The sequence below is a fragment of the Capricornis sumatraensis genome, chromosome X (assembly GCF_032405125.1).
Source record: "Capricornis sumatraensis isolate serow.1 chromosome X, serow.2, whole genome shotgun sequence".
In the NCBI taxonomy this organism is placed as follows: domain Eukaryota; kingdom Metazoa; phylum Chordata; class Mammalia; order Artiodactyla; family Bovidae; genus Capricornis; species Capricornis sumatraensis.
Window position 1 is genome coordinate 14821488 of NC_091092.1, and position 13891 is coordinate 14835378.

Consider the following 13891-nt stretch of genomic DNA (forward strand, 5'->3'; position numbering starts at 1 on the left):
TGAAAGAAGAGTTGTTGCCCTTTAAAGAGACTTTTCTGTCCCAGGAAGGAACAGTCATCTAATTTCCCACCCTGATACTCTTCTAAGAACTGTAGCCATTTCTTCTTAAACTGTAGCCCTCCTTGTGTGCTTGCTTTTACTCCATTCTCTCCCTCTTTTTGTCTTTGGTCAGAGATGTTGAGAGCTTTCTTCCATGGACCAGACTCCCCGTTTAGAAACCTGAGGCAGAGCCAGTAGGCATTTGATAATGAATTACATGGACTAGCCAGAGGATTCTAATCCTTATGCCTCAAAATCCATCCATCAAGCCATTTATAAAATATTTATTATAGCACCCACTATGTGCCACGTACACACTAGATGGTGGAGATACACTGTTGAACAAAAAAGACATAATCAATACTCTTATGAGGTTTACAGGCAAATAATCACAGAAATGAGGCTATAATTACTGATCCTGATGAGTATCATGAAGGAAACAGATCAGTTTACAGTGTTAGGACTATCACGGGGCAGAGTTTTCAGGGAAGACCTCCACGAGGAGGTGATATTTACATGAGACTTGAAGGAAGGATGATTGGCCATGTGAAGAATAGGGAAAGAGGTTTCCAGGAAGAAAGTAATACCAACTGGGAAGGCTTCAGGGTAGCATAGAGCTTGATCAGAAACTGAAAGGAGGCTAGTGGGACCAGATTGTTCTAGGCAAGAGTAAGAAAGATCCCTTGGAGCAGGGCACAGCAACCCACTCCTGTATTCTTGCCTGGAGAATCCCATGGACAGAGGAGCCTGGCAGGCTACAGTCCATAGGGTCACACAGAGTCAGACATGACTGAACTGACTTAGCACACACACACAAGAGAGGTTTGGCAAGGAAGAGATCACAACAGGGCCTCATAGGCCATGGAAAAGAACTTTGGATGTTCTTCACTTGCAGTGGGAAATGTCTTCAGGGTATTAAGCAGAAGAGTGACAGGATCTGATTTGGGCTTTTGCAATATCTATAGGGAACAGGCTTAAAGGGGGGCAGCAATGTCTATAGGGAGACCAGAAAGAAGGCTGCTGCAGCAATCAAGGAGAAAGATGATGGTGGCTTGAACTGGGTGACAGTCATGGAGATTGAGAGAGTTGGTCAGATTCTGAAGGAATAGCTGCAAGCATTTACTGAGAGGTTAGAGGTGGGGGTGAGGGAAACAGAGAGACAGGACACAAGAATGACCCTGAGGTTTCTGGCTTGAGTCACTGAAGAGATGATGGTGCCATGTACTGAGATGAGGAGGGCTGAGGGAGGCCTAGGATTGAGGGGGAAAAATTTGAGTTCAGTTTTGGACATGTTAAATTTACAGTTCCCTTGAGACATGGGAGCAGAGATGTCAAAGTAGATTGTTGGAATGTAGAAGTTTGGGGGCTCACAGAAGAGGTGTGGATAGAATGGAAATTTGGGCGTTGTCTGCACATAGATTGTATTCAAGCCAGGGGACCGATGAGATCACTTGGGAAAGAGAGCCTAGAGAGAAGAGAAGGTCTGGGAAGTTGGCAAGAAGGTCTGAGTTGGGAAGAATTGTGGTATCCAGTGATTCAGTGCAGGAGAAGCCCACAAAGGAGACTAAGAAATATTGGGCAGAAAGGTAATTGGAGAGTCAGGAAACAGTCGCAGAAATCAGAGGAGGAGAGCCTCTCAAAAAGGAAGGAGTGGTCAACTGTGTCCAAGGGTGGTTAGAGGCTGAGTAAGATAAGGACTGAGAGAGAACCACGAAGGCCGTTGGTGGCCTTAAAAAGAGTGACTCTGTGGAGTTGAGAGATGTAGGAACCAGATTAGAGTGGATTGAGGAGCAAGTAGAAGATGAAGACGTGGAGAAAATATTTATAGAAAACTCTTGAGCAATTTTTCCATGAAAGGGAACAGGAAGTGTAAGGGGATTATGGAGTGGAACTAGGTCATTTCTGTTACTTTTCTTAAGGGTAGATGATTTCCATCAGTATGCTAGCATGATTCTGGAGAGATGAAGAGATTGATGACTTAGGGAAGAGAGTGAATGCCCAAAGGAGGGAAGTCTTTGAGACGACGAGAGTCTTCTTTATGGTTCTAGGGCATAACCGAGCAGATCTGCCATTGACAGAAGAAACTAAAGATCCTCCATTTTAGTAGGCGGGAAAACAGAGTCACGGGTACAGATGCAGACAGGGTGGTATATAGATTTAGTGGTGGTAAGATAAAGGAGCTCCCATTTGATGGCTTATGTTTTCTCAATAACATACAGGACAAGGTCATCAGATGAGATTCATTGGGATAAATGGGGAGGTGGGGCAGATGGAGGAGAGGAGGAGCTATAAAATAATCATCTTAGAGAGTGAGAAAGTGGTGGCCAGACAGTGGAGACGGTATTGGGCTGGTCAAAAAGTTTATTCGGAGTTTTCCATATAATGTAATGGCAAAACTCAAACAAACTTTTAACCAGCTCAATTGAATAATGGTTGTCAGTGACTGTGGGGAGTGGGGGAATGGGCTGTCAGTATTTAATGGGTACACAATTTCACTTTGGGATGGTGAAAAAGTTCTGGACACAGGTGGTGATGATGGTGGTACAACAATGTAAGTGTATTTGATGCCACTGAACTATATGCTTTAAAAATTATTAAGACAGTAAATTTTATGTTAGACCCATTTTCTCATAATAAAATAAAAAGTTAGAACAGAGGGGAAGATCACATATGACTAGTAACATAAATCAATGTCACTGTGGGAACTACCCAGGATATCATAGACAGCAATGGAGAGGGAGAGGTAAAGGTGGGTGGCAGGCGTATTCCACAAGGGAGCAGGATTGGGGGCAGAAGGTGTCTCCTGGCAAGCAAGTTTTCTTAAGGATAGATGATTTCCATCAGTATGCTAGCATGATTCTGGAGAGATGAAGAGATTGATGACTTAGGGAAGAGAGTGAATGCCCAAAGGAGGGAAGTCTTTGAGACGACAAGAGTCTTCTTTATGGTACTAGGGCATAACCGAGCAGATCTGCCATTGACAGAAGAAACTAAAGATCCTCCATTTTAGTCTCCAGCTTCCTGTTGAGAGGGCTTGGTGGGCAAGTGATGTCCTCAAGGAATAAAGCCGGGTTCCATTGAGAAAGAGGCGAAAGGGCACTTTCAGAGAGTCAGTGAAAGATACAGAGGAGTTTGCTGTTGACCGAGAATTCCCGAGGGCACCGCAGAAGAGTTTGAAGGGAAGAGAAGGGTGGCATTAGAGGGTGAACAGATGCCCACGGGGATGAGAACCCCTGGGTTCTGAGGGATGACCAGAGTTGAGTGGACTTCTCTCTGGTGGTGACTGAGGTTAACAGGCATGGGAGGCCCCCTGGGCTCAGTCTCCCATGTAGGAGGGTGGACTTAGAAGAAGTCAGTTCTGGGGCTGGAGTCTCCCACCTGTCCCCTCTGCTGTGGTGGCTTCTGGGGAGGCTGCTCTGACACACTGCACTGGCGTGGCCTTCTGTGCCCTGGCAGAGGAGCAGTCTGCTGACTCTCCCCCGACATCTCTTCATGCCCGTTACTTTCCCACAGGTTCTTGGCCCAAATCGTGGGAGAAAATTGGCTCTGGGGTTGGACGGACCTGGGTTGACATTGTAGCTACACCACAGTGTAAATAGGTGGATGTCGTGGAGTAAATTAATCTCTCTTCCCCAATCTCGGTTTCCTCATTTGTAAAATGGTGATAACATCTCCTACTCATGGGGTTGTCATGAGGCTGGAGTGAGGCAGTATGTGCATAGTACCTGGCACACCACAAGTCCTCAATAAATGGTAGCTGTTGTTTTCAGCACTGTCCTCTCTCAGTACTGTCCTCGCCTTACTCCCAGATGTTGTGTGAGACCTCAGGCTGTTCTTTGGCTGACCAGACTCTTCAGGGGAAATGGTGCCCCATCTCTCCAGATCTTTCTCTCCTTTCCCCTAATTCAGCCTTACCTGTCATTTCTTATCCTTATAGATCACTCTCTATTCTCTCCTGGGGTGAATCTGATTCAGCCAGTCAGTCATTTGTTTGCACGGCTTTCTGTATCGTTTCCCCAAGATAGCATTTGTGTTTTAACTGTGCCTTCAATGCCGTAAACCAACGGAATGAAAGCACCTTGTCCCTCCCACCTGATTGTGGCCCTCCCTTTGTCTGACAAAGGTGTTCTTTTATATCTTGCTCCTCAAAGTGTGGTCCATGAACAAGCCACCTGGGCAGCACCCTGGAATTTGCTAGAATCTTAGACTTAACTCCAGATCTACTGCATCAGAATCATTCTAGTACTACCCCCAGCTGGTGCAACTACACACTCAAGGGTGAGCCACCCTGCTTAGAATTAGTGAGCCCAAGTGAGGGCTCCTTTAGCAAAACAAGGGTTTTGTGTTCAAGCTCCTGAAAAGAGGGCACCCAGAGCAGCTCCTTCACCCGGGATCTCCCATTCCTGCCACAAGGAGAAGATGGCATCTCCTGGTGTCCCAGCTGCCATGTGGGATCTCTGGAGCTTTCAGGAGAATCAGCCTTCTGTGATTGGAAGCAGAGGGCTAATTGGCCCCACGTGGCTCCACAGCCTGCCAGTTTCGAAGGGAGCAACAAGACTGCCCAAGAAGCCAATAAATGTAAAGAAGAAGGAGCCAAAGGCAAGGAGGGGTGGGGAACTCAAAGCTGATGCCTGGGAGTTAAGCTGTTAACATTTCTGTCTTCCTGCCCAGAAGTTCAGGGGAAAGAGCAGCAGCTCACAATCAGTCCATCTTCTCAGTTCACCTGTCTGTCCTTCAGCCACATCCTGCCTAGCAACAGTTGTCAGCATGAGCTCCAGCCACCAGCTCTTTTTTAGACAGAGATGTTGGGGGGAGGGTGGGAGGTGGTGGTGGTGGTGGTGGTGTAGGGGATCAGTTTAGCCCACAAAGGAACTGGAGCCAGGGTGTCCATAGGGAGCCAGGTCGTCTGATAGTGGCGACAGTTGCTTGGAAAATAAGGGGGCAGAGCGCCTCTTGGGGCTGCCACTTAGAGGCCAGGAGTTGATGGGGGAAGGGCCCAGACTGTAGAAAGCGAAGTTTATCTTCAGCCCTTATTCTGTGCTCTGCCTGCCACCCCAAATGATGCCACTGGTAAGATCACCACCTCTACATCTACATGATATGTTTAACCTTCTAATGTGTTGCTGTAACTATGATCTCATTTCCTTCTCCCAATGACGCCGAGTGAATGGGATCCAAGACAGATGAATTAAGATGAGGGCTGGCCCGTCAGACTTGGCCAGGATGTGGAGAGCTGCTGGCTGCAGGGTTAGGCCAATGCTGCAATGGAGACTAAATAGCCAGAAGGTCCGGGACCCTGGGTTGGTATAGATGGGGGTGCTGGGATTTTGAGCCCTATCCAAGAAATCTGGTTCCAGCTGAGTCCCTCATTGGCCTCCACCTTGGAGTCTGGGCTGGAGGAGAAGCAGAGACCTAGTCTGTTTGGCAACTGGGAGGTGATAATGGATGTGAAAGGACCTTTTTGTTGGATGAGGTAATGGGTTTAAGAATAAAAAAGAAATAACCACTTGGCTATAAAGTGTTGTTTTCATTAGGCAGAAAAGAAAAGGCTAGACGTTTACCCGGGTCACTGACCAGAGAGGGCAAGCCTGGTGCAGGCTGAAGGGATATACCTTTGGGGACCTTAGGTAGGAACAGGACAGATTGAAGGCACTGTGTGGTTTGAAGAACAAAATGGCCAATCCCAGAAACAAAGCTGGGCAGAGGGCGGGGAGAGAGGACCATAAGTTGTGGCTGCTTCATAATTTTGTTCAGAGTTGCCCGGTTTGATGAGACCAGAAGCCAAACATCTTTCAAAGTCAAAGTGTGTATTTCCCCCAGGAGGGCAGTCACGTGCCCCATGGACAGCTGAGCTGCTGTCATCCGTCACCACTGGCCTTCAATGTCACTCCCAAGTCTCTATGCACTGAGCAAATTTCGGAGGGACTGACTGAGCCTCAGACAATGAAAGATGCCAACCCCAGGAGGGTGGGGACAGCTGCCATTTGCACTGCAAAATGGCCTCCCAGTGTGTTAAAAGAGGGGTTTCTTCTCTGACCACAGATGCTGGGAAGGCCCAAGCAGTGCAAAAAAAGGACTCCTTGCAGAACTGGGGGAGGATCTAGTGGTTGGCACCGTGGTAATGGTAAAAGATTTGCCTCTCAGTGCAGGAGACACAGGTTTGATCCCTGCTTTGGGAAGATCCCCTGGAGAAGGAAATGGCAACCCACTTCAGTATTCTTGCCTGGAGAAGTCCATGGACAGAGAAGCCTGGCAGGCTACAGTCCATGGGGTCGCCCATGGATACCCATGGGGGCACGACTGAGCACAAGGAAGAACTAATTAGGGACAGATAGTCCAGCTCTGCCAGAGACAACCCAGGGACCAAGTGCTCCAGTCACACCTGGAGACATGCCTGTGGCTGTGGGAGAAATAGCTGGGTCCCCTGTGAAAAGTTGGGGGCCACCCATGGACAGAGCTTACCCTCTTGTCTCTCTTCCCATCAGTGCCATTTTCTGACTACCCAGCATAGGTTCTACCTCCTCCAGGGAGCCCTTCAGTCCTCCACTCCCTTCTATGAACATACTATTGGGACCTTAATTATGAACTTCATATACTATTCTCATGGGCTCCCTGATGGCTCAGTGGTTAAGAATCTGTCTGCAATGCAGGAGACCTGGGTTTGATCCCTGGGTTGGGATGATCCCCTGGAAAAGGAGATGGCAACCCACTTCAGTATTCTTGCCTGGAGAATGCCATGGACAGAGGAGCCTGGAAGGCCACAGTCATTGCAAAGAATCGGGACACGACTGAGCAACTAACACTTTGACTTTTCATACTATTCTGTTCTCCTGTTCAGTGTACACTTGTCTGTTCCCCCTCCCCCAGCCCCAGACTGGAAGATCTTTGAAGGCAGAGATCTGTAACTTCTTGTGCCCCCTGCCCAGATCTCCAACTGTATGAGTAGGCACTCAATAAATACTTGTTGATGGATTAACATAGTCCAAACAGTAAAGCAGAACACTTGGGTCACAAAAGGCTCTTAGCTTGTTGGCTCCCCTGGCACCAGGAGTGTCTCTTTTCATGAGTATTGGTGGTACTTCAAGGCCCAGTGGAGACTGGAGTGTCCCTAGCTTTAGACAAAGAAAAAGGCAGCAAAAGGGAGGCTGCAGTGACCAGGGGGCCCTGAGCACAGGCCACGGTATCGAGCGCTCTCATGCATGCGTGGGTCTTCCTTGTGGCGTCCCCGCTTCCCACGCCACAGCCTGTGTAGCCCGTGGTGGCTGCTTCCCAAATGAGCCCTTGGCCTGCTGTTTCCTGATCTCAGCTCCCTTCAAGCCTTCAAGTGCCTGCCTGCCCCCAGGAGCAGAAATGAGAGAGGGGCCAGCCTGAGGCCACCCTCGCTGAGCCCTTGTCCTGGAAGGGTACCTCTCTAGAACACCAACTAGCCATATTCCAGCTCCCAACTAACTTTCTGTCAAAGAGTGACCATTTGTCTTACCCAGTGTGAAACGGAAGGAGCCAGTTCCTAAACTCATCTTCAGGAGCTTTGACCTAGCCCTGGCAGCCCCTTCCACCTCCCTAAGGGACACCAGACAGAGCCCAAGTCAGCTCGGGAGCAGCCATAGTTGATGTGGTCAGATTCCAATCAGCCACGGTCCATCTTTCTTCCTGAGTTCTTCTACGAGAGAGATAAGTCTGGGACTATGAATTTCTCTTTTACACAATTACTCTAAATCTTCCCACCCTCCCCCCATTGATAGTCCTAAAGCTCCTCTCTAATTAGCAAATCTGTGTCCTGATAAACAACCTAATTGTTTACAACCATTTGCTCCTGAGGAATTTGGTGTTCTTAGTTAGTCAACACTCTCCTAGTGTCAGAACCTCCCACTTCTTTTCCAGATCTTACACTAGTTTGATTAATAAGCTCCTGGCCCTCTGTATCTTGTTCAGAAGGGCCCTGCCTGGAACCTTAGTTTTTCAGAAACACACACCGAGACTAGAAAACTCAACCTCATTTATTAGGCCAGAAAGCCTCTTGGCTCTGGTCCCCTCTCTTCCACCTCCACCTGCCCTATCCTGCCTCCCGGTCATTCATTTCCCTTTTCTCCTCTTTTCTGCCCCTGAACCCAGTGCCTTCACACAGCCCAGGGTCCCTACGCCTTCACTCATTAGGGCTCTTCATTCAAATACTGAGCTCAGACCCATCCTTGCCTGCAATATGTTTCACCCCTGCCCTTGATGTTAACCCTTTGTAAAGTCCTGGTGTAATTCTGAAGCCTCAGTAAGATCTGTTACGGGCATTGGAGCGCCATCTATAACTCTCCCAAGTATCAGGGCAGCGATTTCTCTTCTCCCAGCTCACCTGGGTTCAGGTCTGCTGACAGCCTCCAGCGGTGGCTCTTCCTACTTGCCCTTGGCAGCTATTCTCCAGCTGTCCCATTAACTGAAATAAGTTGGCATTGGGACTGCCCTGGTGGTCCAGTGGTTAAGAATCTGCACTTCTGCTGCAGTGGACACGGGTTTGATCCCTGATTGGGGAACTAAGATCCCACATGCTGTTTGGTGTGGCCAAAAAACAACAAACAGAAGTTAGCGTTATGCACAGTTGCATAAGGGATTGGTCCCCCATGTGAGCCTGTTTGTTTTCATATGGCATCTCAATATTTTCTTTTTATATATGACCTAAGGGATATTAAAGTTTAAAATTACACAAGGACTTCATGAAGGTGCTCCACACTCTGAAATGACTTCACATTCCTTCCCCACGGCCTTGCCTGTTTTGCAGTCCCTTCCCTCAAGGTTTTGGTTTCTCTCAGGGAGTTAATAGCCAATTCCATGGGTGATACTGGTTAACCTTCCAACAACACATTTGCTTTTAGGCTCCTTCTGAGTCCCAGTATCTTAAGGAAAGGACAGACTCTAATGTCAGGCTCCATGGCACCCATGTCCTCTGTTGGCCCTGGCCCTATAGACAAGTGGCTTCTCCTTTCTAGACTCTTCTTTCTCCAATGTGAAATATGCATCGGTCATCCCTTCTGCTGGTGCCAGAGGATGTAGGAAGCAATGTGCATGAACTCCCAGGCGCCATGGCCAGCACCCTTGTCAGCATCCCTCGCAGCTGCTCTCAGGCTTAGCTGCCTTTGCGTCTTCTTTTACCCCCATCTTCCCCTCCCCCGCAGCCATGTGATGCAGAAAGAGAACACAAATGATATGGAATGTGAGCAGCTGCCGGCAGAGACGCTGCGACAAGTGGCCATTCACCGGGACCCTATCTATGGCTTTGGCTTCGTGGCTGGCAGTGAGAGGCCTGTGGTGGTGCGATCTGTGAGGCCAGGTAGGTGTCACCCAGAGTGTCCCCCTGGCCCTGGCTCCCACCCCCCCAAACACCCACACATCGTCCCAGAGAAAAGAGCACCCAAGTATACTGTGTTGCCAAGGAATTCATGAAGAGTGGGTGAAGACTTGCCAGCCGATAACTGTGTGAGGGAGCTGGTTTTTAAAGATTTATCCACACGCAACACTGAGGCTGCAGTTGATAATTTAGTAGGGTCTGGGTCTTAACAAAACTTCCCTTTGCATAGCACCTTCACAGAAGAGCCATACTGCCTTGACTGAGACATACTGATCTGATTCAGTTCAACAAGTATGTATTGACTGCCTACTCTAAGCAAGGTTATAGGGATATACAAGACAGAGTTCCTGACCCCAGGAATCTAATCATCAGGCTGTGGAGACTAGTACACGCTCACCAAATAGGTCATCCAGTGAAGGCTGGAGTCAGGATATAGACCATAGGTGGCAGAGAAGGGGAGAGGAAGTGAAATCTCTGAAGCCACAGTGGCAACACAACACCTACCACTGATGAAGCCCCCTAGACTGTACAAATTTACATCATCTTGTTCAGTGCTTGCAGCTGTGTCCACAAGATAAGTGATACCATTCCCATTTTACAGATGAGAAAACTGAGGCAGAGAAGAGGAGAAATGGCATGTCCAGGGTCACTCCACTAAGAAGTAGAAGAGCTAGGATTTGCACCTGTGCCTGTGTGATGCCACTGAGGGGGGTGGGGTGGGAAGCAGGGCTTGAATGGGACCATGCCGGGTGAACCAAGCATGAGCCCACCAGAACTGTGAAAGCCTGTCATTATGAATGAAATGGGAAAGGGCCTGAGCACTGTTTTGTTCCAAATCTTGCTAGGCATTGACAAGAAAAGACAGACGGAAAGGAGCTCTATTCCTGAATTGCTGGGCCTGAGGCTTTAGATGTTTACAACAGTTTCTTGCTCAGTCAAGAGGAGCAGCCGGAGTACAAACTGGTCTAGCAGAAATTTGATGAATTTTGCAATCCTCCAAGGAAAAGAAAAAGATTTTTGTAAGCTTGCTCTTCAACTGGAGGGCATAAAGTAAAAAACAATTCAGTACAGGAGTTTGTGGCTGACCTAAGGCTCCTGAGGTAGTCATGCAGTTTGGCAAAAGGTTTTTGAGTCTCTGATCCAAAATCAAATTTATCCTGGGGAAGAGGGACCAGATAAAACTTAGTAACAGATCACCAGGAGACCCTGGTTTAACTTTAGAGGAGACAGAATTCACAGGGTTGCTGCAGGTGGTCTGAAATAAAAGAAGGGGTTGGAGGAGTGGAGAGAAGAAAAGCTACAAGGGAGACCACAGGAGGCCATGGGGCCAGCAGGCTGCTTGCAGACGTGCTTCCAGCCCAGGTGCCCCTCCATCCAGTGCGAGGCCACAAGAAAAGATAAGATGAATCCTATAGAGGAACAGGAGAAGGCGATGGCAGCCCACTCCAGTATTCTTGCCTGGAAATCCCATGGACGGAGGAGCCTGGTGGGCTGCAGTCCATGGGGTCGCTAAGAGTCGGACACGACTGAGCAACTTCACTTTCACTTTTCACTTTCATGCATTGGAGAAGGAAATGGCAACCCCCTCCAGTGTTCTTGCCTGGAGAATCCCAGGGACGGGGGAGTCTGGTGGGCTGCCGTCTCTGGGGTCACACAGAGTCGGACACGACTGAAGCAACTTAGCAGCAGCAGCAGCATAAAGGAACAGTTAAGGCTGAACAAGCCAACAAACCATTCCATGAAAATAGTAAGTAGACTGAGCTTACCACTGCCGTCAGAAAGCCAAGTTCTATGAGGACCTCTCCCATTGAAAGGAAGGATGGAGGGATGAATGGATGTACAGGAGAAAGGAAAGAAGGGAGCGAGGGAATAGGTAGAGTGGCCTGTACCTAAAAGACTGGCATATTTGGTAGAAGTAGATAGGAGGAATGCCTTTCCTGGTGGCTCAGTGGTAAAGAATCTACCTGGCTCAGTGGGTAAAGAACCCGCCTGCAATGCAGGAAACACAGGAGGCATGGGTTCAATCGCTGATTGGGGACTATCCCCTGGAGGAGGAAATGGCAACCCACTCCAGTATTCTTGCCTGAACAATCCCATGGACAGAGGAGCCCAGCAGGCTGCAATCCAAAGGTCACAGGGAGTTGGGCACAACTGAGTAAATAAGCACAGTACAGCCAATGCAGGAGATGCAGGTTTGATCCTGGGTGGGGAAGATCCCCTGGAGAAGGAAATGGCTACCCACTCCAGTATTCTTGCTTAGAGAATCCCATGCACAGAGGAGCCTGGCGGGCTACAGTCCATGGGGTTGCACAGAGTGGGACATGACTGAAGCGACTGAACAACAATGAATAGGAGGAATGAAATGAGTGGAAGGAACTGTCCCTTGGAAGACGTAATAAGTACCACTTATTGAATTCTTACTAACATCAATCAACTGTTTTAAATGCTCTACATCCATCATCCCATTTATCCTCCCAACATTCTTCTGCTGTTATTTTTCCATTTCTTAGATGAGGAAAGAGAGATTCAGAGAGATGAAATGTCTCCTCCGAGGTCCCACAGCCATTGAGTTGTAGATTTGAGTTGAGCGTCCCAGCCTGACTTGCTGCAAAGAATGGTCTCCTCACCACCAGGCTTCCTGTTTCTGACATCCCTATGCTGTCAGAAGAGTGGGTTGAGGGTCTTTGCAGTTGGAGTGGGGAATCCTGCTCGCTGAGCATACAGGCCTCACCCTCAGCGCACAGGCCCCACTCTCCAGAGCCATAGCGTGATGCTCAACTGACATGGTGACCTGGATGTTGTTCATGTTTGTCGTATTTACACAGCACGCTTTTTTGCAGAGAGAGGAATAGTTGGGATCTGACTCTTTCAAGTGGACCCCAACAAGCATCCAGCCTGGGTTGAAAGTGAGACATGTCCTTAGACATGTCCTATTTGGGGTTTGAGTTAAGCTGAGTTCTACTTGTCATTCTCCTTAAATATCTAAAATCCTTTTCTCCAAGGAGATCTTTGCTAAGCACCAGAGGCATCACAGCCCAGGGCGCCCCTCCAACCCACCCTTTACCACCATCAGGAAGGCAGGGCCCTCAGGCAGGTCTGCTTTCTAAACCTCAGCAGTAGATGTGAGAAGGAGAGAAAGCAAATTTCCAACTGCCAGTGATTTAGGGTCTGTGCCTCGTTCCTCTCATTTCTCAGACAGCAGCACATCTCAGGTGAAAGAAAATAAATGCCTTTTAGGCTCCTCTGGTGGCTCAGATGGTAAAGAGTTTGCCTGCAATCCAGGAGACCTGGGTTTGATCCCTGGTTTGAGAAGAGCCTTTGGAGAAGGGAATGGCTACCCACTCCAGTATTCTTGCCTGGAGAATTCCATGGACTGAGGAGCCTGGTGGACAGGCTACTGGAGTTGCAGAGTCGGACACTAACACTTTCACTTTAGGTCCTGTAGTTCATCCCCCTGTCTCCAGGGAAGTGAATGCCTACATCCTTCCAGACCAGTGAGTATGAATTATGTTCAAGTAAGAAGATTCCTCACCCCCTCCTGTCACCTATAACCCCTCCAGTAGTCTGGAAGCCATGCCTTGTGCCCAAGCAGATCCCTCCTGATGAAACTGAAGTTTGTGCTCCTCACTAGGTCCCAGCCGGGAATCACTGGTGAACCTTGCTTGAGCACCAGGCCTTTGCTACCACACCACTCCCAGCCTAAGCAAGGCCATTCCATTCTCTTTCTCCAGCCCTCTGCCCTCCACTTGCTACAGGCAACAGTGGCCCAGGGCTCGAAGAGTAGCCCTGTCAGTGGCACCACTTGGCCCGCATCTCCTGCAGGCCACAGTGCCTGCAGCCGCTCCCTCGGGCGCTGGCGACTCCCTCCCACCCAGGCCTCACGCCTCTCTCCTCTCCTCCACAGGAGGCCCCTCTGAGGACAAGCTCCTGGCTGGTGACCAGATTGTGGCTATTAATGAGGAGGACGTGAGTGAAGCCCCCAGGGAGAGGTTCATAGAACTCATCAGGTAATAGGAGCCTCTTGGGCCTTGCGAGAGCTGAGCACGGCTATCCCCATCCCGCCAGCAGTGTAACTATGGCTGCCGCAGCCCTCCCTGGCTGAGAGAGGGGTCTTCCCAGGGAGAGCAACCCGAGCCAGGGCTCCTGGGTACCCAGAACTTCTGGGGCCTGAGGGCCCTCACACACTCTGGCTTAGCCTCATTCAGTGATGTGAGGAGACACAAAGAACAGCCTCCTGGCAGAGCTCACCTCACCTCCCTTCACCCAACAACTCCCCTCACCCAAGCCCTTTGGTTTTCAACTTAACTGTGCAGTCACCACTGAGAACAAGTGAGTGACCAATGACATAGACCAAGTGAGTAAAGAACGAGAAACAAACAAGCCATTCAAACAACATTCTGAGATAAGCACAATGCGAGCAAGACATCGTTTCCCACCCGCCACTCCCTACCCACCCCCCGCAAAAAAAAAACACAAGGAGAATAAAGTCCAAATGCCTGGCCAGCAGGTTGTGGCATG

The 13891-nt window shown here is 49.1% G+C and overlaps 1 protein-coding gene across 1 annotated transcript in view; it reads left to right on the top strand.

The window, feature by feature from the left end:
- Positions 1-9207: 9207 nt before the first annotated feature.
- Positions 9208-13891, top strand: part of FRMPD3 (FERM and PDZ domain containing 3) — a 61160-nt gene continuing 56476 nt past the window's right edge. Inside the window, exons 1-2 of the mRNA XM_068963052.1 lie at positions 9208-9355; positions 13278-13380. Coding sequence (XP_068819153.1) covers positions 9208-9355; positions 13278-13380 — 251 coding nt within the window. The remainder of the gene's footprint in view (positions 9356-13277; positions 13381-13891) is intronic.